General features: G+C 45.5%; 1 protein-coding gene across 5 annotated transcripts in view; it reads left to right on the top strand.

The window, feature by feature from the left end:
- LOC143783138 (cytochrome P450 2C20-like) overlaps nucleotides 1-26,522 on the top strand; it is a 522,836-nt gene that overhangs the window by 324,417 nt on the left and 171,897 nt on the right. For 2 of the 5 annotated variants that reach the window (XM_077271447.1, XM_077271450.1), the window contains exon 2: nucleotides 13,205-13,386. The exons of the other annotated variants lie outside the window; for them this stretch is intronic. In XM_077271447.1, coding sequence (XP_077127562.1) covers nucleotides 13,210-13,386 — 177 coding nt within the window. In that variant the 5' untranslated portion in view covers nucleotides 13,205-13,209. The remainder of the gene's footprint in view (nucleotides 1-13,204; nucleotides 13,387-26,522) is intronic. 5 annotated transcript variants of the gene reach the window in all.

Below are 26,522 nucleotides of genomic sequence, written 5' to 3'. Positions count from 1 at the left end.
TTACTCAAGAGTTCTCCGGATAAATAATTGTCACATGAGTTGTTATACCTACATGGGTCAGTGATTGCTTCTGGTGTTGTATAGAAAAATTTACAAAACCATTTTTTTTAGGGATCACCTCACATTTGAAGTCAGTTTGAGGGTTCTATATGGCTGAAAATACCCAAAAGTGACACCATTCTAAAAACTGCACCCCTCAAGGTGCTCAAAACCACATTCAAGAAGTTTATTAACCCTTCAGGTGTTTCACAGCAGCAGAAGCAACATGGAAGTAAAAAATGAACATTTAACTTTTTAGTCACAAAAATGATATTTTAGCAAAAATATTTTTATTTTCCCAAGGGTAAAAGGAGAAACTGGACAACGGACGTTGTTGTCCAATTTGTCCTGAGTACGCTGATACCTCATATGTGGGGGTAAACCACTGTTTGGGCACATGGTAAGGCTTGGAAGGGAAGGAGCGCCATTTGACTTTTTGAATGAAAAATTATCTCCATCGTTAGCGGACACCATGTCGCGTTTGGAAAGCCCCTGTGTGCCTAAACATTGGAGCTCCTCCACAAGTGACCCCATTCTGGAAAGTAGACCCCCCAAGGAACTCATCTAGAGGCATAGTGAGCACTTTAAACCCCCAGGTGCTTCACAAATTGATCCGCAAAAATGAAAAAGTACTTTTTTTTCACACAAAATTTCTTTTAGCCTCAATTCTTTCATTTTCGCATGGGCAACAGGATAAAATGGATCCTAAAATTTGTTGGGCAATTTCTCCTGAGTATGCCGATACCTCATATGTGGGGGTAAACCACTGTTTGGGTGCACGGCAAGGCTCGGAAGGGGAGGCGTGCCATTTGACTTTTTGAATGGAAAATTAGCTCCAATCGTTAGCGGACACCATGTCGCGTTTGGAGAGCCCCTGTGTGCCTAAACATTGGAGCTCCCCTACAAGTGACCCCATTTTGGAAACTAGACCCCCCAAGGAACTTATCTAGATGCATAGTAAACACTTATAACCCCCAGGTGCTTCACAGAAGTTTATAACGCAGAGCCGTGAAAATAAAAAAATAATTTTTCTTTCCTCAAAAATGATTTTTAGCCCAGAATTTTTTATTTTCCCAAGGGTAATAGGAGAAATTGGACCCCAAATGTTGTTGTCCAGTTTGTCCTGAGTACGATGATACCCCATATGTGGGGGTAAACCACTGTTTGGGCGCACGGCAGGGCTCGGAAGGGAAGGCACGCCATTTGGCTTTTTGAATGGAAAATTAGCTCCAATCATTAGCGGACACCATGTCGCGTTTGGAGAGCCCCTGTGTGCCTAAACATTGGAGCTCCCGCACAAGTGGCCCCATTTTGGAAACTAGACCTCCCAAGGAACTAATCTAGATGTGTGGTGAGCACTTTGAACCCCCAAGTGCTTCACAGAAGTTTATAACGCAGAGCCATGAAAATAAAAAATAATTTTTCTTTTCTCAAAAATGATTTTTTAGCCCACAATTTTTTATTTTCCCAAGGGTAATAGGAGAAATTGGACCCCAAAAGTTGTTTTCCAGTTTCTCCTGAGTACGATGATACCCCATATGTGGGGGTAAACCACTGTTCTGGCACACGTCGGGGTTCGGAAGGGAAGTAGTGACGTTTTGAAATGCAGACTTTGATGGAATGCTCTGCGGGCGTCAGGTTGCGTTTGCAGAGCCCCTGATGTGCCTAAACAGTAGGAACTCCCCACAATTGACTCCATTTTGGAAACTAGACCCCCAAGGGAACTTATCTAGATGTGTAGTGAGCACTTTGAACCCCCAAGTGCTTCACAGAAGTTTATAACGCAGAGCCGTGAAAATAAAAAATGTGTTTCCTTTCCTCAAAAATATTTTTTTAGCCCAGAATTTTTTTTATTTTTGCAAGAGTAACAGGAGAACTTGGACCCCAAAAGTTGTTGTCCAGTTTCTCCTGAGTACGCTGATACCCCATATGTGGGGGTAAACCACTGTTTGGGTACATGCCGGGGCTCGGAAGGGAAGTAGTGACGTTTTGGAATGCAGACTTTGATGGAATGGTCTGCGGGCATCATGTTACGTTTGCAGAGCCCCTGATATGCCTAAACAGTAGAAACCCCCCACAAGTGACCCCATTTTGGAAACTAGACCCCCCAAGGAACTTATCTAGATGTGTGGTGAGCACGTTCAACCCCCAAGTGCTTCACAGAAGTTTACAACGCAGAGCCGTGAAAATAAAAAATAATTTTTCTTTCCTCAAAAAAGATGTTTTAGCAAGCAATTTTTTATTTTCACAAGGGTAACAGGAGAATTTGGACCCCAATATTTGTTGCCCAGTTTGTTGTGAGTACGCTGATACCCCATATGTGGGGGTAAACCACTGTTTGGGCACACGTCAGGGCTCGGAAGGGAAGTAGTGACATTTGAAATGCAGACTTTGATGGAATGGTCTGCGGGCGTCACATTGCATTTGCAGAGCCCCTGATGTGCCTAAACAGTAGAAACACCCCACAAGTGACCCCATTTTGGAAACTAGACCCCCGAAGGAACTTATCTAGATGTGTGGTGAGCACTTTCAACCCCCAAGTGCTTCACAGAAGTTTACAACGCAGAGCCGTGAAAATAAAAAATAATTGTTCTTTACTCAAAAATTATGTTTTAGCAAGTAATTTTTTATTTTTGCAAGGGTAACAGGAGAAATTGGACCCCAACAGTTGTTGCCCAGTTTGTCCTGAGTACGCTGGTACCCCAAATGTGGGGGTAAACCACTGTTTGGGCGCACGTCGGGGCTTGGAAGGGCGGGAGCACCATTTGACTTTTTGAACGCAAGATTGGCTGGAATCAATGGTGGCGCCATGTTGCGTTTGGAGACCCCTGATGTGCCTAAAACAGTGGAAACCCCTCAATTCTAACTTCAACACTTACCCCAACACACCCCTAATCCTAATCCCAACTGTAGCCATAACCCTAATCACAACCCTAACCCCAACACACCCCTAACCGCAACACAACCGTAACCCTAATTCCAACCCTAATCCCAACCGTAACCCTAATCCCAACCCTAACCACAACTGTAACCCCAACACACCCCTAACCCTATCCGTAACCCTAACCACAAGCCTATTCTTAACCCTATTTCCAACCCTAGCCCTAATTCCAACCCTAACCCTAAGGGTATGTGCCCACGTTGCGGATTCGTGTGAGATTTTTCCGCACGATTTTTGAAAAATCTGCAGGTAAAAGGCACTGCGTTTTGCCTGCGGATTTACAGCAGATTTCCAGTGTTTTTTTGTGCGGATTTCACCTGCGGATTCCTATTGAGGAACAGGTGTAAACCGCTGCGGAATCCGCACAAAGAATTGACATGCTGCGGAAAATACAATGCAGCGTTTCTGCACGGAATTTTCCGCACCATGGGCACAGCAGATTTGGTTTTCCTTAGGTGTACATGGTACTGTAAACCTGATGGAAAACTGCTTCGAATTCGCAGCGGCCAATCCGCTGCGGATCCGCGGCCAATCCGCTGCCAATCCGCTGCAGATCCGCGGCCGATCCGCTGCGGATCCGCGGCCGATCCGCTCTGTGTGCACATGCCATAACCCTACCCCTAACCCTAACCCTACCCGTAACCCTAACCCTACCCCTAACCCTACCCCTAGTTCTAACCCTAACCCTAGTGGTAAAAGAAAAAAAAATATTTTCTTTATTTTATTATTGTCCCTACCTATGGGGGTGATAAAGGGGGGGGTTTATTTATTATTTTTTTATTTTGATCGCTGTGGTAGAACCTACCACAGCGATCAAAATGTACCTGTAACGAATCTGCCAGCCTGCAGATTCGGCGGGCGTACTGAGCATGCGCCCGCCATTTTCCAAGATGGCGGCGCCCAGCGAGGAGACGGCCGGACACCGGGAGGATCGGTAAGTATGAGGGGGTGGTGGGGGGGTGGATCGGAGCACAGGGGGGGGGATCGGAGGACGGGGGGAGCGGACAGGAGCACGGGGGAGCGGACAGGAGCACGGGGGAGCGAACAGGGGGACGGAGGGGGGTACCTGACAGAACGGACGACTGGGGAGGAGATCGGGGGCGGTGGGGGGGGCCAGTACATGATTTCCAGCCATGGCAGATGCTATTGCAGCATCGGCCATGGCTGGATTGCAATATTTCACCATTTTCATAGGTGAAATATTGCAAATTGCTCTGATTGGCTGTTGCACTTTCAACAGCCAATCAGAGCGATCGTAGCCACGTGGGGGCAAAGCCACCCCCCCTAGGCTGAAGTACAACTCCCCCTCTCCCTGCAGATCGGGTAAAATAGGAATTAACCCTTTCACCCGATCTGCAGGGATGCGATCATTCCATGACGCCGCATAGGCGTCATGGGTCGGGAAGGGGTTAAATAACTAATATAAATCTAGCAGTTGTGCGACTAGCGAAAAACCTGCTGAGCTATGAAAACATCTCTATTTACCACTAATTTCCATTAGTTTGCTGTTGGTGCGTCACATAAAAGCGATCGAAACATTTTTTTTTACAAAAAATTCTATTATATTTATTTTTATCTAGCAGTTGTGCAACTGGCGCGAACCATGCAGAGATACGCAAATGTGACTATTTACCAGTGGCAATAATTTTCCTTAGTTTGCTGTTGCCGTGTGTCAGCAAAGCAAAATAAAAAAATACAAATTTTCTATTGGTTAAATAAATAGCATTTTTTAATCTAGCAGTTGTGCAACTGGCGCAAAGCCTGCAGAGATACGTAAATTTCAATATTTACCTGTAATGTTCACGAATCTGCTGTTGCCATGTGTAATAAATCTATCTGAAAAAAAATAGCCACACATTGCTAGATGCAGGGAATTTGTACGTAACACCTCTGTGAGGGTACTAGTGAAAAATAAAGCCTGGACATTTTTTTTTCATAGCGCATTCAATGTGAGAAAGGGTGACATGGATGTGGTGGTGCCCGCCAAGGTTCTGTGACAGATCAGAAGGTAACTGTATCTCGTTCTAGCTTCCTGTCAAAGTTTGGTCAGCGCTCTACACCACTGATGAACTCAGACAAGTGCAAGGATTTTGTGTGTTGGACAGCAGACAAAGGTTCCAGTGTGTTGACAAGCAGCACCACGAAGTCTTCCACATGGTCCAGACTCAATAGCCAAGAGGCTGGGACTCTGAATCCTCAACCTGATCCTCCTTCATCCCCTCATCAAGAGCCCCCTAGACATATGACCCCCAACGCTGGCCACTCTGACAAACTGTTTATGTTCCCTTGTAATTTGTCAGGCCTCTCAATGTGCTCCATTAAAGAGGGTCATGAGGAGGTGGAGTGCAGTGATGCCTAAACATTTGAGCACCCATCGAAAGGAGAAATCCAGGTTGGGGCAGGTCAATTCATGTCTGATGAGGTGGAGGATAATCATGACTCGCAGTTGCAACTCGGAAGAAGGATCATATTGATGAATTGGAAGATGACATGGTCGATGATGAGGCCACAGATCAAACCTGGCATGGTGGCATGCTTAGCAAGCACAGCAGTGCAGAGAGGGTTGGATCCGTAGTAAGAAAACAGGAAAAGAAAAGGTAGTGGTTTGACCAAAGGGAGAACTTGGTCAACTGTTCCACAGAGTCCCCCTGCTCGGCTAGATAACAGGCCAAAGGAGCGTTATGTCTCTGTAAAGCAGTTTTTTTCTGAAAGTCCTTCAAACAAAACAACTGTCGTTTGCAGCATCTGCCATACCAACATAATAATAATTAATAATCTCTCTATTCATATAGCGCTAACATATTCCGCAGCGCTTTGCAATTTTGAACTCATTTTCTTCACTGTCCCCAATGGGGCTCACAATCTAAATTCCCTATCAGTCTTTGGAGTGTGGGAGAAAACCAGAGAACCCAGAGTAAACTCACGCAAACACGGGGAGAACATACAAACTCCTTGCAGATGTTGTCCTTGGTGAGATTTGACCCCAGGACTCCAGCGCTGCAAGGCTACAGAGTTAACCACTGAGCGACCCTGCCACCCTTAGAAGATGCAAGAACACTGCCAATCTGAGCATCACCAGCATGCAAAAGCTGATGATGCTATTATTAGCGTTACCATCCTGCTGCTCTGTTTATTATAACGTTCGCTAAAGTATTGTTTCTCCTTGCGGAGAGTGACATGTTAAGCATGCCGAGATGAGGAGACTTAAAGCCGCAATGCTCCTCTGGGAAATATGCTAATTGTCTCTTCAGAGAGGAAGAGGACTAGAACTCTAGTGCCACCTATTGGAAGTAGCAATCCTACAAATCAATGTTTTCCCTTTAATGATCCTTGTCACATGACTTAAGATTAAAGCCAACCTAGAATCTCAATTTGCAGACTGTGTTTTGCTCATTAAAGGGTGACATTGACTTTTAGGATTGCTATTTCCAATAGGTGGCACAAGAGTTCTAGTCCTCTTCCTCTCTGAAGAGACAATTTGCAACGTTCGCTGCAGAATTTCAAAGAGAAAGCTTTGAATGCCAAGCATGTGGCTATGGAGCAAGATTTTACTGTGACTGAAACCCCACAGCCCAGCTTCGCACAATATTCTCAGACCACATTGACGAGGATCAGGAGGAGGAGGAACAACAGAGGGACTCCCAACCCCAGCTTCATGCCTGTTCAGCATGGATGGCCTGAAAAGGAGTAGGAGGAAGCAATGCGTCATGAGGAGAGGATGGTTAGGGTTCCTCCTGGTGTGGAAACTGAATGTTTGACTCTTTGTAGTCTGCCACACATGGCACAGTTCAAGTCCAGTTGCCTTTCCCAAGGCCCTCAAGTGAAACACATTTTGTCAAACATGAAATACTGGCTGTACACCTTTCTTGACTCACGGTACCAGGAGAAATTTCCTTCTCTAGTGTCAGAGGCAGACGTGCCATTTTCAGTGCATTCATGCCAGAGTGCTATATTATTATTATTATTATTTATATAGCCCCAATAATTGAATGGAGCTGTACATGAGAAGGGTTTACATAGAGTTATAGATATCATTTGCAGTAAACGAATTTACAATGACAGACTGGTACAGAGGGGAGAAGACCCTGTCCTTGCGGACTTACATTCTACGGGACATCGGGGAAGAGACAGAAGGTCGGGGGCAGCAGCTCTGGTGGTGAAGACTTAATAGCATAGTAACATAGTTATTAATGTTGAAGGAAGACTTTAAGTCCATCCATTTCAACCCATAGCCTAACCTAACATGCCTTAACATGTTGATCCAGAGGAAGGCAAAAAACCCATGTGGCAAAGAGTAAGCTCCACATTGGGGAAAAAAATTCCTTCCCGACCCCACATACGGCAATCAGACTAGTTCCCTGGATCAACGCCCTATCAAGGAATCTAGTGTATATACCCTGTAACATTATACTTTTCCAGGAAGGTATCCAGTCCCCTCTTATATTTAAGTAATGAATCACTCATTACAACATCATACGGCAGAGAGTTCCATAGTCTCACTGCTCTTACAGTAAAGAATCCGCGTCTGTTATTATGCTTAAACCTTTTTTCCTCCAGACGTAGAGGATGCCCCCTTGTCCCTGTCTCAGGTCTATGATTAAAAAGATCATCAGAAAGGTCTTTGTACTGTCCCCTCATATATTTATACATTAACATAAGATCACCCCTTAAGGTACCTTCACACGAAACGACTTTGTAACGATATCGCTAGCGATCCGTGACGTTGCAGCGTCCTCGCTAGCGATATCGTTTTGTTTGACACGCAGCAGCGATCAGGATCCTGCTGTGCTGTCGCTGGTCGCTGAATAAAGTCCAGAACTTTATTTGGTCGTCCGATCGCCGTGTATCGTTGTGTTTGAAAGCAAAAGCAACGATACCAGCGATATTTTACACTGGTAACCAGGGTAAACATCGGGTTACCAAGCGCAGGGCCGCGCTTAGTAACCCAATGTTTACCCTGGTTACCAGCGTAAAAGTAAAAAAAACAAACAGTACATGCTCACCTGCGCGTCCCCCAGCATCTGCTTCCTGACACTGACTGAGCGCCGGCCCTAAAGTGAAAGTGAAAGCACAGCGGTGACGTCACCGCTGTGCTGTTAGGGCCGGAGCTCAGTCAGTGTCAGGAAGCAGACGCTGGGGGACGCGCAGGTGAGCATGTACTGTTTGTTTTTTTTACTTTTACGCTGGTAACCAGGGTAAAACATCGGGTTACTAAGCGCGGCCCTGCGCTTAGCAACCCGATGTTTACCCTGGTTACCCGGGGACCTCGGCATCGTTGGTCGCTGGAGAGCGGTCTGTGTGACAGCTCCCCAGCGATCAAACAGCGACGCTGCAGCGATCGGCATCGTTGTCGCTATCGCTGCAGCGTCGCTTCGTGTGAAGGTACCTTTAGTCTTCGTTTTTCCAAACTAAACAGCCCCAAGTGTAATAACCTATCTTGGTATTGCAGACCCCCCAGTCCTCTAATAACCTTGGTCGCTCTTCTCTGCACCCGCTCCAGTTCAGCTATGTCTTTCTTATACACCGGAGACCAGAACTGTGCACAGTATTCTAAGTGTGGTCGCACTAGTGACTTGTATAGAGGTAAAATTATGTTCTCCTCATGAGCATCTATGCCTCTTTTACTGCATCCCATTATTTTATTTGCCTTTGTAGCAGCTGCCTGACACTGGCCACTGAATATGAGTCTGTCATCCACCCATACTCCCAGGTCTTTTTCATTGACGGTTTTGCCCAGAGTTTTAGAATTAAGCACATAGTTATACATCTTATTGCTTCTACCCAAGTGCATGACCTTACATTTATCCCCATTAAAGCTCATTTGCCATTTATCAGCCCAAGCTTCTAGTTTACATAAATCATCCTGTAATATAAAATTGTCCTCCCCTGTATTGATTACCCTGCAGAGTTTGGTGTCATCTGCAAATATTGAAATTCTGCTCTGAATGCCCCCTACAAGGTCATTAATAAATATGTTAAAAAGAAGAGGGCCCAATACTGACCCCTGTGGTACCTCACTGCTAACCGCGACCCAGTCCGAGTGTGCTCCATTAATAACCACCCTTTGTTTCCTATCCCTGACCCAGCTCTTAACCCACTTACACATATTTTCCCCGGTCCCCATTATTCTCATTTTATGTATCAACCTTTTGTGTGGCACCGTATCAAAAGCTTTTGAAAAGTCCATATACACTACGTCCACTGGGTTCCCTTGGTCCAGTCCGGAACTTACCTCTTCATAGAAGCTGATCAAATTAGTCTGACATGAACGGTCCCTAGTAAACCCGTGCTGATACTGGGTCATGAGGTTATTCCTCTTCAGATACTCCAGTATAGCATCCCTTAGAATGCCCTCCAGGATTTTACCCACAGTAGAGGTGAAGCTTACTGACCTATAATTACCGAGTTCAGTTTTTGTCCCCTTTTTGAATATTGGCACCACATTTGCTATACGCCAGTCCTGTGGTACAGACCCTGTTATTATGGAGTCTTTAAAGATTAAAAATAATGGTCTATCAATGACTGTACTTAATTCCTGCAGTATTCGAGGGTGGATCCCATCCGGGCCCGGAGATTTGTCAATTTTTGTGATTTTTAGACGCCGCTGTACTTCCTGCTGGGTTAAGCAGGTGACATTTAATGGGGAATTTTTGTTATCACTTGCTGAAAAGATTACCCTCAGACAAGGCTGCTGGAAGAGGTGCAGACTCTTTTCACCCACAAGGATTACAGGGGGGGGGAGCCACGCACACCAGGTGCAAATCAGGGGAGGGGGAAATGTCCACCAACTGGGCCATTTTCATGAAACCATCACATCAGCAAGGGCTATCTATGGGTGTAACTATGACAAGGAGGGAGAAGTTGACCAAGATGGTGAAAGTCTACTTAAGTGACCATACTAGCATCCTTCCTAATTCTTTAGTGCCTATAACTATTGGTTGTCCAAACTGCACACTTGGTCCAACCTCTCCTTGTATGCCTTGGAGGTGCTGCCAAGCACTGCGGCAAATGTGTTGTCGGAGTGAGTTGTTAGTTTGCCGGTGTAATCATAGCAGATAGGAGCACACGCCTGTCAATGGAAAATGCAAATGGGCTGACTCTTCTAAAATTGAACAAGGGCTGGGTTTCCTCTGACTTTGTAAGCCCTACGGATGACAAACGTAATGTAACTGCAGGCTAAATCTTTTATTTTTGAAAATTGTCTTAACGTCCATGCTTTACCATAGAAAACCACTAAGGAAATCACCACATCATCATCCTCCTCCTCCTCCTCCTCCTGCTTCTACAACAAGTACTTAGTGGTCATACATGTAAACCCCATGTGGGTAATGTTTTTTACTTTTAGAAAACTTTGCACTTTGTGCAATGGTGAAACTTGTGCTCTCTATCTCTACCTATTGTAAGAACTGCAAAATCTATTGTGAAGTCCCCATCATTGTCTCTCTCAGCGTGTATTATTGTTCTGTCCTCACTAAATGAGTCAGGCTCATGTAGCTATACAGGCAGCTAAACCACTATACCGGAGTCCAATAAGGAGACTGTGGTCGAGTCTGTGCTTTTATTGAACGTAGTAGTATATTGGTGCGGTGGAACTGGGAACAATCAGAATACATACAATCAGTGCATGATACAGCAGAAATACATATTACACATTAGACATTATGCATGAACATTTACAAAGCTAGTAACTGAACTAGAGATACAATTGTCTAAGCTAGGCTAATATTAGAACAGAAATTGCCTATAGAAAGCATGAATACATACCAGCAATGCAATCTCAAGGGGGCAGCAATGGATGAGCTCCTTCCCGGATACAGGATGAAGGAAATGGAGGGAGACTGAGCTCCCATGATGCATTGCAAAAAGAGGGGAGGAGAATCAGACATAGAAAATAAAAAAAACCCAGAAAATAGGACCCTGAACATGACTCTGACGGCTAGAGGGAGCCAAAACACTACAGACAAAGATTATGAATATGCAAGTTTCTCTATAGTCATACTAATGAATAACTGCAAAATATGCAAACAGATATTCAGATGTAATAAATTAGATATCGGAAACGGAACAATTATACTGACCCCTTAGGTAATTTTTGTAAACCTTTGGACATTGTGTAATGGGGACACTTGTACTCCCTATCTCTGCCTATTGTAATAACTGCAGAATGTATTGTGAGGTTCCCATCAGTCTCTTCCAGTGTGTATGATGCAGACCCCTTGGGGTAATCTGTACTTTGGGCAATGGTCAATGGCCTGTTTAAGTAGGACAGACAGGCAGGCCGCACTCACTTTAAGTCAACTACCTGCGTTACTTTCCTTACATTTTTCTTCCATGAAAGCTTTATGAAACTGATGTTTGTGCCATCTGAGTGTGGCTGGAATTTAAAAAAAAAAAATTAAAATTAAGTGAAGGCTTACACCGCTCCCTTCACCACCAAGTCCTCATTGAAACTTCAATTCCAAGCTGTAAATTCTGCGCCAGAGCCTGATGCCTCATGCTTGGCCCATGGCTGACTGTTGCTGTGCCATTTGACAATTTCTACAAATTTTAGCTGTTTAGGAAGCTTTTTGTCATCCCTTATGGTGCATTTGTTTTTGCCTCCCATTGAACCTAATGTTGTTCGGATACGTTCGGCAAACTGTTCAGCAAATGGTGGTCCATTCTGTGAATCCGAATCAAACTGGACCGTGAAAGGTTCGCTCACCTCTAATGAAGGATAAGATGGAGATATAGGGTTAAAGGTAGAAATAGTCACCGGAGCGCTGAAAGGAGACACTGACACTGGATAAAGTTTAGTTTAGTTGTGGCTAAACTTTACCCAGTGTCTCCTTTCAGCGCTCCGGTGATCGATTTCTACCTTTTAACTCTGTGTCTATCCTCCTTTTGAGGTTTTTCAGCTGGAGCTGCGGCAGCTCCTGGCACTTCCCTTATCCCTGGGGCTGCCTCCTCAGGGCTCCTAAATGGACAGCCTTACATTGACTCTGAAGATGGAGATACAGACAAGGATGGGACAAGGGTCAAAACTAGGAGAGTAATCAGTATGGAGGAAGAATACGATGTAGGGATGGTCAGAAGAAGGGACGAGAGTCAGAACTATGAGAGTGATCAGGATGGAAGAAGGATAAGATGGAGATGTAGACCAAGGATGGGACGAGGGTCAGAACTAGGAGATAGGTCAGTAAAGTCAAAAGATAATTTGAGATATAGTCAGAGTATAGGATGAGAGTCAGAACTAAAGGTACCTTCACACTAAGCGACGCTGCAGCGATACAGACAACGATATCGATCGCTGCAGCGTCGCTGTGTGGTCGCTGGAGAGCTGTCACACAGACCGCTCTCCAGCGACCAACGATGCCGAGGTCCCCGGGTAACTAGGGTAAACATCGGGTTGCTAAGCGCAGGGCCGCGCTTAGTAACCCGATGTTTACCCTGGTTACCAGTGTAAAATGTAAAAATAACAAACAGTACATACTCACCTTCGCGTCCCCCGGCGTCCGCTTCCTGCACTGACTGAGTGCTGGCCCTAACAGCAGAGCGGTGACGTCACCGCTGTGCTTTCACTTTACGGCCGGCGCTCAGTCAGTGCAGGAAGCGGACGCCGGGGGACGCAAAGGTGAGTTATGTACTGTTTGTTATTTTTACATTTTACACTGGTAACGAGGGTAAACATCGGGTTACTAAGCGCGGCCCTGTGCTTAGCAACCCGATGTTTACCCTGGTTACCAGTGTAAAACATCGCTGGCATCGTTGCTTTTGGTGTCAAACACGACGATACACGCCGGTCTGACGACCAAATAAAGTTCTGAACTTTCTTCAACGACCAGCGATATCACAGCGGGATCCTGATCGCTGCTGCGTGTCACACTCAACGGTATCGCTAGCCAGGACGCTGCAACGTCATGGATTGCTAGCGATATCGTTTAGTGTGAAGGTACCTTAAGGGATTGATCAGGATGGAGGACTAACAAGATGGAGATAGTCAGAGGATGAGATGAGTCAGGACTCGAAGAACAATCAGCATGGATGAATGATAAGATGGAAATATAGTCGAAATTAGACAAGTATCAGAACTAGGAGAGCAATCAAGATGGAGGAAGTGTCAGAGGACACCACGGTGTGGTCAGGATTGGAATAGACCTCTGAAGATTGGTGAGATCATTGCTTTCAGTGTTTAGTGAATGCAGAGCTGGTACTAATTATCAAATCCTCTGTTCCTATTCACAGGAGCCATGGAGCTGTTCACCATCCTCGCTCTTTCTCTTGTTTTTCTCCTCACGGTCTATATTTTCCTCTCCTGGTCCAAACAGCATAGATACCGGTCATTGCCTCCCGGACCTACCCCAATTCCTCTGCTGGGTACCCCCAAATACATGGATTTAAGGGCAGCCCCCAAGACTTTCTCAGAGGTGAGTGTCCACAAGGAGACGCAGTGCAGTGCTTGCTTTGTAATGCAGATATCGAGTGTCCTGTTCTTCGCTAATCATGGCCGTAGAGATTGGTGAATATAAATGAAAACAAATTTACCAGGTACTTGATAGATCCACCAAATCAGACCATAATAGACCAAAATGAAAAAGGAAGTAAACAAAGCCACTCTTCAAAATAGGAAAAAAAACAAGGAGGAAAAAATTGGAGTTTATAAAGCTAAAAATATAAAGACAGACAGACAGGTCATGGGAAAGCAAGAGACAGCTACTGCATGAATGGAATGGATATACACAGGGGGAGATGAATGAAAGTAATGGACACCGTGGTCATAATCCCCACATAATGCCATCCACAAAGTCAAATATAAGTCATAATAAATATGCCTGTTCTTACCCATTGTGCGAATAGAAGGGGCTCAAATTAACCCAAGGAGAGTCCCCAACGCGTGTTTTGCTTTCTAGCAGAGTAGCTTTCTCAATGGTAAAATAGATAGTGCGAAAACCCTGCAGGACGTTATCAACCAGGACCGGCGGTGAGCCAATGAGTTTGGACGGTCGGCGCATGCACAAATCGCTGAGTGCCAAACACCCCATCCATCAAGCAGTGAGTGCGCATGTCTGGAAGTGGGGACTTATAACCATGGTACCCAGACATGCGCAGAGAGAATAACGATGCCCAGAAGTGGATGGAGGCGTGAGGCAGCGTAAAGCGCACGTGCACACCGCTCACATCAGTGAGATAATAATAGTATGGACTATCAATTGTAGATTGCCAATTATATAGAATCCTGGGCATAAAGAGGATCAAATACAACATGTTGCCAAAATACAAATTGGTTAAGAAACAAATTGGAGGAGGATTATATCAGCTCACTGATGAGGGAAGTAGTTACAGGATTGGTGCGGTGGAAGGAAATCCTGAGTCTGTATTATATCTATGTATGAGAACATGACATTGTGCTTCATCAAGTATAGATGGCAGATTAGTAGCACCAGATATGATGTTGATTCGACAAAACGTCCAGGGATATTTCAAGCAGAAAATACTTTGGAAAGATTAGTCAAAAAATGTAGATCATTTATCTGATGAGCGACTGCAATAAAACAGAGTAAAGGCATCAATAAATGTATAACACAGTCTACAAATATTTTTTATAATCATCACAGGTGACTTTGTACTTTTCTGAATCTTGATTCAGTCTTGATTTAAAAAATGTCTACATTTTTTCTCTAGCACGTATAATTTCCATGGAGCAGCATCATTATTATAAGGTATAGGAAATACACTGGTGACATTAAGAAAACAGTAATCTATGTATAAAAAAAAAATGCTTCACTTTACAAAACAGGTTTTATTGAACCCAAATAATTTCCCATGCAAAATAGAAACCAGACTATGAGCAGAAATTAAGTGCTTGACATTATGTCGTTGTAACGATTGTTCAGGGTTCTCCCTATATAACATCCAGCAGTAATCTGCCATCATTGCGGTGTTCCATTACTTTAATGTCCTGGTCGCCTTCTTCATCACTTATATCCCCCAAGATTTTGAGGGAAGAAATCTAAATGTGCAGGCAAAAAAGTGCATTTTCAGAGACATGCGACATCGAGACACTGGTATGCATTTAGCAGTTCCTCAACATCTTCAACATATTCTGGAGATTCTTGTTTTCCTAAGGATGGGTTCACACTTGCGTACCAGGGCTTTGTGGAGGGCTGCGTACTTGCTCCGCCTACTTCCGCATACTTCTGCATGCGTCTTGCATACCTATCTTTAACATTTGGGTACGCAGGACATGCGGATGTATGTGGATGCGTCGTTTTGACACGCCCGCCATCTGCACAAAATGCAACTTGTTGAGTTACCGTGCGGTTGGCGTGCGCATCAAAACAACGCATCTGCATACATCTGCATGTCTTGCATACCAAATGTTAAAGATAGGTACGCAAGATGCATGCTGAAGTATGCAGAAGTAGGCAGGGCATAATGGAGGACTTACGCAGCCATACGCAAAGCCCCCGAACGCTAATGTGAACTTAGCCGAAGACATTTCACAGATCCACTTGAAGCTTTTCCAAGATCTCAGTTTCTTAACATTTAGAGTTTGACATCATCATGAAGAAGATTCTTCTGTTTCCCCCTAGATGCAAGAAGTTCAGCTTTATCTTTTGACAATGACAGGTCACTGATGAGATCATTTAATTCATGTTGAGTAAAGCGTTCTGGCTGCTCGGCTGCTCCATCAGGTACATGCTCATCTTGACTTGAGGGCTCCATGTCTTCACCAGTAGCTTCAGCTCCATAGTCTTCATATTCTACTTCATTTTCATCCAATCCAGACAACGGTGGTACAGGAACTGGCAATGTGCCATCATGTGGAACTGGCCTAATCGCAGATTCAAGTTCAGAGTAATTAATCTTATGTTTGTTCTTTGTAGAAAAGTCCTTCAAGATTTTTGATAAAATCAAAAGTAGCCGTCATCACTGTGATTTTTTTTTGATTTTTTTTTGGGGGGGGGGTTCTCTCCAAATCATGGGAACAGCAAATGGCATAGCCACTTTGCTCATATTCAACCAGTCACAAAGACCATCTGAACAACTTGAGCATATCACATCACAGCTTTTGTCTTGATCACCAAGTGGACACTTAAAGTACATTTGGTCCATCGTTTTAGTATCATGAGTGATTGAACGTACTTGGCCTTTCGGTGTAAAGTAACCACACACACAGCAGAATCTCTTCAGATGATTGATACACTGTCGGGGCATTTTTCTTCTTTAAATCAGTTCAAACAGTAGAATAAGTTCAGTTCAATGATGGTGGCAAACCAAAAAAAAATGCGATGAGCTTGCCAACTATATGTAGATATTTCCCCGAAGGTGACGGAGGCAGCTTGTGTTTAGCTCTGATGTTACTGGTGGTAATCTGGTAGATAACTTTCTACAGTTGTGAGGTAAACTGGTCAGCCTATTCCTTACAGATGGACATTTGCAGTCAGGCAGTTTCTCAGTGTGATATTGGCTGCTTTCAGGTTGTCTCTCTGTGGAGACCCTCACTCAGTTACACCTCAGTGGCTGAGCGGTTTTCGTCCCTCTGAGGCGACTTGCCCTCCCAGAAATGCAGTGAAAATCCTCTCACAATGGCGGCTGTCCGCTGCCTTCCCTTCTATCTCCCTGTGGCACGGCTCAGATCCCTGTAGAGGCCGGTCTCTTGTCAGTCTCACATACCAGTCCTTGCTGCCATCACCATCCTTTTCTGACTGACTCAAATCTTACTGCCTCATAACAGTTAGCTCCTCCCCATAACATGTGACTTTCTGAGAAGCAGTCATTGGTTGTCTGCACTGTCAATACTCCTTCCCATAAAACTCACTATAACCTTTACTGATGTTGTCCCTGTAAGAAAATTCACAATTAAGTAAGGCAAGCAAAGAAATGGGAATAACAGGACAAACCACATACATTGAAAATGCAGAAATAACATAATAACAAAAATACTTCTATCTCAGAAACTTTGTGATAGAGCAAAACTAAGCATATTTTGGAATCTGCATCTCAAACTCCATAAAACAGACATATTACCTTTTCTGATGATTTTTTTGTGTTCACCAGTGTAATGTGAAGAGTGTAAATAAAAAAGAAGTATAAGTGGAAAGGAAATGTCATTACAAGATGCAAAACGTGCTTCCTTAGAGCAGAAGGAGTCAAAGTACCCAAAGAACAATCCAACTGGCTCCAAGATGAGCAATAATGTTTTTAGTATCCCCTCCCCTTTGGCCACTATGAACTATGTCGATGCCTCGTACTATGAGCGTTTCGGGGTGACAATTGTGATGAATCTTTAGATCCTCTATAGTCCTGGCAGCACCAATGTCCCTCAGTCTCCCGTATTCTGACCCTCAATTCCCTTGAAGTGAGTCCCACAGAAAGTTTGGGGCAACCACAGGTTGTGTAATGTGTTACATTGGTGCTACTACAGGTTATGTATTGGCTGATGGAAAAATTCTGAAACCCGTCGGCAGAGTCAAACATGGTGCTGTGAAAGACATTGGTGCAAGCAGAACAGTAGCTACAGGGAAAGCAACCATGGTTGGGCCTCTAGTTCCAAAAATGCGGACTGCCCATGGTGTATATGTGATGCCCCAGGGTCCTTGTTGCCACAGTGGCATTGATTTCCTCATGGGGAGAGTGATGTCATGCTTGGAAGAGATGAAGGATACCTTTCACCAGGTAATCACATACACACAACACGTTCATACTCCAGGCCAGAAGGGGGAGCTCTAAACCTGGTTTAGGGTGAACTCCCCTATAAATACATTCTCGTCTGGAGGGAAAGGAGACAGTTAGTGCCAGATGGCAGAAGAGAAGTATTCTGTCAGAGGACAGAGACTAAGGCAGACTGACATAGTGTCAGAAGGTCTAAAGGGGCCATGCAGTCAGAGGTACTACAGCTCCTGGAGAGAGCAAACTTAGAAGGAAAGAACTTGTGGAAAGTGTGCAGAAGAGAAAAGGAGAGTTACACCAGGGGAGCAGAGCAGTGATTTGACTACCTCCCTGGCTAGCGCAGATTCCGGAAAACCGAGGCTGTGCCGGACTCTAAGGGGCATAGCAGAAACCAGCAGGACAGCTGGACTTTAAATTACTTGTCCGCCTTTACACCCAGGAAAAGAAGAAAGAGGCCACTATATAATCTGCACACCACTGGTAGGATATAAGAAAAGTAACAAACTTTATTGGTAACATTGGACAAAGCGGTCTTGGCAACCGCGATACGCGTTGGGTCCTCCCACCATTTGGTCCTGTTCCTTCCACTGGCCATTCAGGTTACTCCCCTTTATTATTAGGTGAGTCTTGGGCCACGTCTGTGCTGTTTGGGCTGTGGTCCTGTTAGGATTTTCACGGCTGTGGTACCCCCTTTATCCGCATTTGCAGCCACCTTGCACTGTACACCGGGGCTGGTGCCATTTCATGCCTGGGGCAGTACTCACGTATGAGCAGCCCACTTTATCTCAGGGGGATTTTTGTCCTTGTCCTATCACTTGCTGGGATTGAATACACTCAAAAGATCTGTATGCTTATTATAGTGTATGTGTTCTATATTTCACCCAGCAGTATATTATGTTGTCTATATATTCTTATTCAGTGCCATGTGGGTTATTTTGTTTATATATGTAGAATGTACAATTAACAGGCCTTATGGGGGATTTTCTTTTGTATCAGTTTTAACGGTTTTTAGCATTTGTTACCAATAAAGTTTGTTCCTTTTCTTATATCCTATCGATGGTGTGCAGATTCTATAGTGGCCTCTTTTCTTCTTTTTATGGTTATTATCATTAGCCACTTTTTTTGCACCCCTCCCTGAATTTGTGGGTATTTATAATGTAGTGCGGCAGCAATATTGTTTCATTAAACCTTTACACCCAGGAGGCACAGTGATATATAGGGCCCGGGTAGTGATGGAGACCCGGTAAAAAGGCTCGAGTCACCTGCCATACGGGTTTGTGTCCCTAACCTATATGGGGGACAGAGAGGAACTGCGAGTATCAGAAGCCATAGGCAGTGAGGGACTACAACACCAGTGCGCTTTGAGGAAAACTTTAATCTCCACCTGGTAAAGGGGACTCTGGATTTGCTTCCAAGCCGGCCGGACCTTGCCTGTACCTGTTATCTGGTGCCCTGCGGTTGCCTGAAGCTTACAGTAAACCAGGTAAAAAGACAGCAAACCTGTGTCCTCGTTCTTCACTGCTCCTCTCACCCTCTTCACCTATACACCGGTAGCCCTGGGGATATACTTCAACTGTGGGAAGTTATACCATCTAGCTGCCATATCACCACCCTAGAGGACCCCTTTAAGCAGTATCGGTCCCCACTGATCGAATACCACAGGTGGCAACACGAACATAAACTTTAATCAATAACCCTTTTACATGGGCACCTGTAACGATCCAGCTATATGCCTTTTTATGAGTAAAGCTGTTCCAGACCTGTCTGTGAAGATGTAAGGGAGAAGACCGGGCTGTGGGTGCTGACAGGGCACTGGGTCTGGAACTGCTGGGTCTGAGCATGTTGTTGCAGAAAGGAAAGAAATTGATGACGGAGGAGACCCATGACCTGCAGAGAGGGGGTGTGGCACCCCAGGAGTCCGTTTGCCACAGTGGCATTGCCTCTCTCACAGGGGGTGATGTCATGCCTGGAAACAAGGAGGGGTCCCCTTACCAGGTGATACCAGCATCCAACATCTTCCTGACTCCAGACTAGAAGGGGGAACTCTAACACCTGGTTTCAGGGAAGCTTCCCTATTAGTGATGAGCGAGTGTACTCGTTGCTCGGGTTTTCATGAGCATGCTTGGGTGACCTCCGAGTATTTGTTATTGCTTGGAGAAATGGAGCGCCCCCATGGGGCCGTGGGGTACTCGGTACCGGGTCCTTCGGTTCACAAGGGGGATGTCACGGTGGCTGACCCGGTCCTTGGCCCTGGGATGTCCGTGAAAAAGGGGGAAAAGGTCTTTATAGGGGAAATGTTCGTGACGCCACCTGCGGTATTCGGTCAGGGTGACTGAGGTTGCTTGAAGGGGTCCGCTGGGGTGATGTTATAGCAGCTAGATGATATACCTTCCCATAGGTGAAGTATGTCCTCAGGGCTTCCCAATGTGTAGATGGTGGATGGTGAGAGGCGCAGTGAGGAACGAGGACACAAGGTTGCAGTCTCTTTACCTTTTTACTGAAGGCTTCAGCATCCAACAGTCCAGAGCACAGATCACAGGGCAGGCAGAGTCCGGCCGGTTTGGAGGTAACTCCAGAGTCCCCTTGTCCAGGTGGAAATCAGTAGCCTTCCTCTAGCGCCTTGGTGCTGTAGTACCTTACTGCTAAGCCTCTCATAAGGTCCTCACATATGTTGTAGATGTTATTGATATTATCTCTTTCTCTCTGTCCCCCTGTTGGATAGGACAAACCCATATGACCAGTGGCTTGAGGCTTTTTACAGGGACTCTATCATGCCCCGGCCTCTAAGCGGTGCCACCTTGCCTCCTGGGTATGGGGCGGATCAGTAACTTGCAATTAGCTGTTCTGCCGGTCTCTGGAGCAAGGCATAAAGGACTGTTGCTCCCTCGGTGTTCCGGCTACCGGGATCCTGTGCCTCAGAAGGAGGCAGCCTGTGCAGGGCAGAACTCCTTCTGGTATCCACTCCTTTGCTATGACTTCTTCACCCTCTCTACAATACAGTTCTCCTTGATGTCTGTTCTTAGGAACTGCCGCACTTAGGGCAGGTGCAGCTCCATGACCTTCTGTCTCGGCCTCTGACTGGCTCCCACCCCTGTCAGGGACCAACTACCTGAGCGAAGCTCAGCCAGCAACTGCCTAACTTCCTCTCCAGACCACCAGTTTTACCTAAGTGTGAATAGTGCCCTAATAAATAGGAGCATAGCTCCCCCTGGTGGCCTGGAGTATGAAATGTATTGTATGTTTGTGATACCTGGTAAAGAGATCTCCTTCATTGCCTCCAAACGTAACATCACTCCCCCTAGAGGAGAATGACATTACTGCAATGACCAGGACCCTGGGGTGCTGCAGATATAGCTTTCATTGCCTCAGTTGCATGATTTATGGCTTCCAGATACGCTGAATACATGTGAGGAATGCCTGTTTGTTAGGGAATTCCCACATGTATTCAGCGTGTCTGGAAGCCGTAAATCATACAACTGAGGTGATGAAAACTATATCTCCGAGCAATAACAAATACTCGGAGATCACCTAAGTGTGCTCTGGAAAACCCGAGCAATGAGTATACTCGCTCATCATTATTCCCTATAAGTTCTGGCCTGGAGGTGGGCTTAGTCAGTTTAGTCTGAGAGTGAGAGGAGAGCAGACAAGGAGAACCTGGAGAGTGGAGCTGTAACTAAGCTCACCCCAGGAGAGAGCGCTGACAAAGAGGATGCCAGAGTCCTTGGCTGTGTGGGAGCTGTACGCCTCGACAGCCAAATCTGGAGGGCAGGGAACTGCAAGCTCCCTGGCCACACTGAACACCCAGAGGCACCACAGCAGACCAAGAGTCGGGGCTGCCAGTGAAAAGGCAGTGCCCGTGATAGGCTTGTGCTGTCTGCCATACAGGTTAGAAGCAACATTCAGGAGAGGAACTTGAGCAGAGCTTAAAGCCGCAAGGACCCAAGAGAATAGCGCAGAAGGAAGGCATCCAAACCCACCTGGCTAGGTGGAACCTAAGTTGCTTCCAGGCTGCCCAGACCCCATCATCTGTGCCCCGGACTGAACCTGCAACAAACAAGTAAAGGAAAATGAAATCCTTGTGTCCTCCAGTCATTTCCCGCACCCTCAGTCCTGCACCTCTTCATCTACGATCCCTCACCAACTATACTGGTAGCCCTGGGGCCCCGCTCCACCTGTGGGGAGCAGAACCATCCCAGCTGCATCACCAGCGGTCCCCTTAAGCAGCGTCGGCCATACATTGCCGAACACCACAGGTGGCATCACAAACTAACTCCCTATAGACTTTATTTCCTCTTCATTTTAATAATTTTATTGGGCGACGGACCGGGTCACTGCTGCCGTGACAACCCCCTGAAGAACCATTGGACCCGGCCCGAGTGCCCCACGGCCCTAGCAGGTGCTCCAGTGGCGTGGTGAGCCAGAGGAGGGTAAGGGTATGTGCACACAATCAGGAATGGCTCAGGATTTGACGCAGGAGAAATCTGCACCAAATTTGCATCTGAGGTCACTGGCAGGTCACCTGCGTTTTTTTATATACGTTTTTGATGCGTTTTTTTTTCTGCATGCGTTTTTTCATTGCATTTTTTTTTATCACTTGAAATAAAGCTAATTGAAAGTTGGCTTCTGGGAATGAAAACAAAGGGATTTCCTGTTTACAGATATATTGGTGTATGTGCACACGGTCAGTAAATGCTGAGGGTTGGATGCTGCATACATCCGCAGCATCCAACCCGCAGCAGCCAGATGTTACAGCATAGTGGATGCTGCACCCGATGCCCGCTGCTCACCCGCAGAGATGGACATGTGGCGCGTCTTTCCAGACTGCAGCATGTCAGTTTATGTAGTAGAGATGCTCAGTCTCCACTGCGTAAATTACTCATACACTTTCATTAGATGCGGTAAAACTGCACTATCTTCCTAGTCACATGTATGTTAATGCAGCGCCCCAGAGTCCTGGTCGTTGCAGTACTGTCGCTCCGCCGCTAAGGGGAGTGATGGTATGTCTGATGGCACTAAAGGAGTTCACCTGACCAGGTATCACAGACACATTACACTTCACACTCCGGCCGCCAGGGGGAGCAAAAGGCCCTATCCACTAGGCCACTCCTCACACTTGGGTAAAACTGGGGGCTGGATAGAAGTTAGGAAGAAAGTAGCTGGGAAGAGCTCGAGAGAGGACCTGTCAGGGGTGGGATCCTGACAGAGGCCTAGATAAGGACAGATCGTTACAGAGCCGTGCCTGCACCTTATAGCGGCAGACTCCTAAGAAAGGACACGAAGCGAAGTATATTGTGGAGAAGTGAGAAACGAGATCACAGCACAAAGGAGATAGAACCAGAAGGAGTCGTGCCTCAAGATCAGCAACATCCTTCTGAGGCGCGTAGCCGGCGGCCGGGAAAGTAAGAGACTCCACGGATTACTTTAAACTACGGCCGGCAGTTAATTATAGGTTGGCTCCCACCTAAATCACCTAATGAAGACAACGGAGGCAATTGTGGGAGAGGGGCGTCACTGGGGTCCCTATAAAATAACTCCAGGCCTACCCCGTCATACGGGTGCGTCCTATCCATATCATCTGGGGGACGGAGAGAAAGAACAGAAACATACACGACAGTTGTGAGGACTATCCCATGGTGCTCAGCAGGGAAGGACTACAACACACAGGCGCTAGAAGGAAGGCACTAATTTCCACCTGCAAAGGGAACTCTGGATGTGCCTTCGGACCGGCCGGTCTCAGCCAGCCCTGTTAGCAGTGCTCTGGATTGTGGATGCTGAAGTCTACAGTAAAAGGTAAAGAGACTACAACCCTGTGTCCTCGTTATTCATCGCACCTTGCGCCACGCACCATGATCACACCTTTCATTGGCGCCCCTTAGCAGGGTCATGGACCGGGTCTAGCCACCGTGACAACCCCAGGACCGAGACAGAGAGGCCTGGTATCTAGTACCCCGCGGCCCTGCGTCTGGGGGCGCTCCAACATGTTCGGGAACGCAGCTTACTACGCATGTGTACTAATTTAAATAATGGTGAATATTGTGACACGGGTATACATAATTAGTCCATAAATATAGCATAACACATTCAAAATTACTAAATAACACAAGACCTCTCTAAGAAACTCATATAGATAGGCCACAAGAATGTATAGTTAAAAAAATACAAACTTTATTTCAAACAAAAGAGAAAAAGTATCTCAATCATAATTATAAACACATGAATGTAATGTTAATGATGCCTCCAATCTAACATAGGTCCTGGTGAAAAAAATCCACAGTATCTAAATCTCATACAGTATAAACATATCATTCGGTATGCCACCTAGTGGTTATTACTATAGATGCATCAATATGATAACGGCAGCTATACAGACAGGTTAAAGTGCATGGTGCCTATGTTTTATATATATATATATATATATATATAACCGTGGCTTATTTTTTGTTTTATTCTATAACAATACCACACATGATTAGAAAAAAATCTATGGTGTACCCATACATAAGATTAGCCACTGATATGCCTCAGATACTCCAAAGCCAAATACCGATATCAAACTTACTGGACTGATGTGCTCAGCCTCCCTGTAATAAAGTGCAGGTGTACTGACAGGAGGTACTATAGAGGAACCTATATCAAAGATCTAACAATAGCATTGTAGCATAACAGACCAAAGTCCTCTGCATGCGGTATAAAGGCTCCCTGTAATAGAGTGCAAATGTGCTGACAAGAGGTACTATAGAGGAACCTGTGTCAGAGATCTAACAATAGTGCTGTAGCATAGCAGACCAAAGTCCTCTGTGTTGTGAATTTGGATTCTGGGCTCCCCCGGTGGCCGCTTGTGGAATTGGACTTGTCATCCTCTTTCCTGTTTCACCTGGTTCCATCAGTAGTGGGTGTCGCTATTTAAGCTCATTTCTATGGTGGTTTCTTGCCGGTCAACAATGTTATCTGATGCCTCTCAGTGCTTGTTCCTGCTTCTAGACTACTACTAGATAAGTTGGACTTTTGTCCATGTTTTGTTTTGCCTATTTGTTCCAGTTCACAGCTGAAGTTTTGTTACTGTGTCTGGAAAGCTCTCGTTGATCAGGGATTGCTACTCTGGCGTTATGAGTTAATGCCAGAGTTTAAGGTAATCTCTGGATGGTGTTTTGTTAGTGTTTTTCTGCTGACCATGAAAGTATACTATCTGTCTTCTGCTATCTAGTAAGCGGACCTCAAATTTGCTAAGACTATTTTCCTGCTGCGTTTGTTGTTACATCTGAACTCACCGTCATTATATGTGGGGGGCTACTGTCTTCTTTGGAATATTTCTCTAGAGGTGAGCCAGGTCTTATATTTCCCTCTGCTAGCTATTTAGGTCTTAGGCCAGAGCTGGGCATCTAGCGATAAATAGGAAATGCTACCTGGCTATTTCTAGTTGCGCGGCAGGCTTAGTTCATGGTCAGTATAGTTCCATCTTCCGAGAGCTTGTCCCTCTATAGGCTTGCTATGATCTCTGCCTGCAGAGATCATGACAGTTTGACCGGCCAGTAAAGTGTTAAAGACCCAGGTTGAGAAAGGAGAGTTTTAAGAAGTCTGCTGGAATTTTTTTTTTTTTTTTTTTTTTTTTTCCCTCCAGTCTGCCTTGCTGCAGTCTTTTTTTCCTCCTAATCTCTGTATGCTCTGTGTGCACCTGACAATAATGGATCTCCAGAGTGTAACTGCGGGTTTGAATAATCTCATCACGAAAGTACAAAATTTACAAGATTTTGTGGTACATGCTCCGGTATCTGAGCCGAGAATTCCTTTGCCGGAGTTCTTCACAGGGAATAGAGCTAGCTTCCAGAATTTCCGAAATAATTGTAAGCTTTATTTGTCCCTGAAGTCTCGTTCAGCTGGAGACCCTGCTCAGCAGGTTAGGATTGTGATTTCCTTGCTCAGGGGTGACCCTCAAGATTGGGCCTTCTCATTGCCAGCAGGGGATCCTGCGTTACGCGATGTGGATGCGTTTTTTCTGGCCTTGGGCTTGCTTTATGAGGAACCTCATTTGGAACTTCAGGCAGAAAAAACTTTGATGGCACTATCTCAGGGGCAAGACGAAGCTGAAGTTTTCTGCCAAAAATTCCGTAAATGGTCTGTGCTTACTCAGTGGAATGAGTGCGCCTTGGCGGCAACTTTCAGAGAAGGTCTCTCTGATGCCGTTAAGGATGTTATGGTGGGGTTCCCTTTGCCTGCAGGTCTGAATGAGTCCATGACAATGGCTATTCAGATTGATAGGCGTCTGCGGGAGCGCAAACCGGTGCACCATCTGGCGGTGTCTATGGAAAAGACGCCAGAAAGTATGCAGTGTGATAGAATTCTGTCCAGGAGCGAGCGACAGAATTTTAGACGGAAGAATGGATTGTGTTTCTATTGTGGGGATTCTACTCATGTTATATCAGCATGCTCTAGGCGTACAAAGAAGCTTGATAAGTCTGTTTCCATTGGCACCATTCAGTCTAAGTTTATTTTGTCTGTAACCCTGATTTGTTCTTTGTCATCCATTGCCACGGACGCCTATGTTGACTCTGGCGCCGCTCTGAGTCTTATGGATTGGTCCTTTGCCAATCGTTGTGGTTTTGATTTAGAGCCTTTGGAGACTCTTATTCCTCTGAAGGGGATTGACTCCACCCCATTGGCTAATAATAAACCACAATACTGGACACAAGTAACCATGCGTATCAATCCGGATCACCAGGAGATTATTCGTTTCCTGGTGCTGTATAATTTACATGACGATTTGGTACTGGGATTGCCATGGTTGCAGTCTCACAACCCAGTCTTGGACTGGAGAGCAATGTCTGTGTTGAGCTGGGGATGTAAGGGTATTCACGGGGACGTACCTTTGGTTTCTATTTCGTCGTCCATTCCC

The sequence above is a fragment of the Ranitomeya variabilis genome, chromosome 6 (genome assembly GCF_051348905.1).
Source record: "Ranitomeya variabilis isolate aRanVar5 chromosome 6, aRanVar5.hap1, whole genome shotgun sequence".
NCBI classification, from domain to species: Eukaryota; Metazoa; Chordata; class Amphibia; order Anura; family Dendrobatidae; genus Ranitomeya; species Ranitomeya variabilis.
The sequence above is the reverse complement of the archived record's forward strand: the minus strand, read 5'-3'. Positions and strand labels throughout refer to the sequence as shown.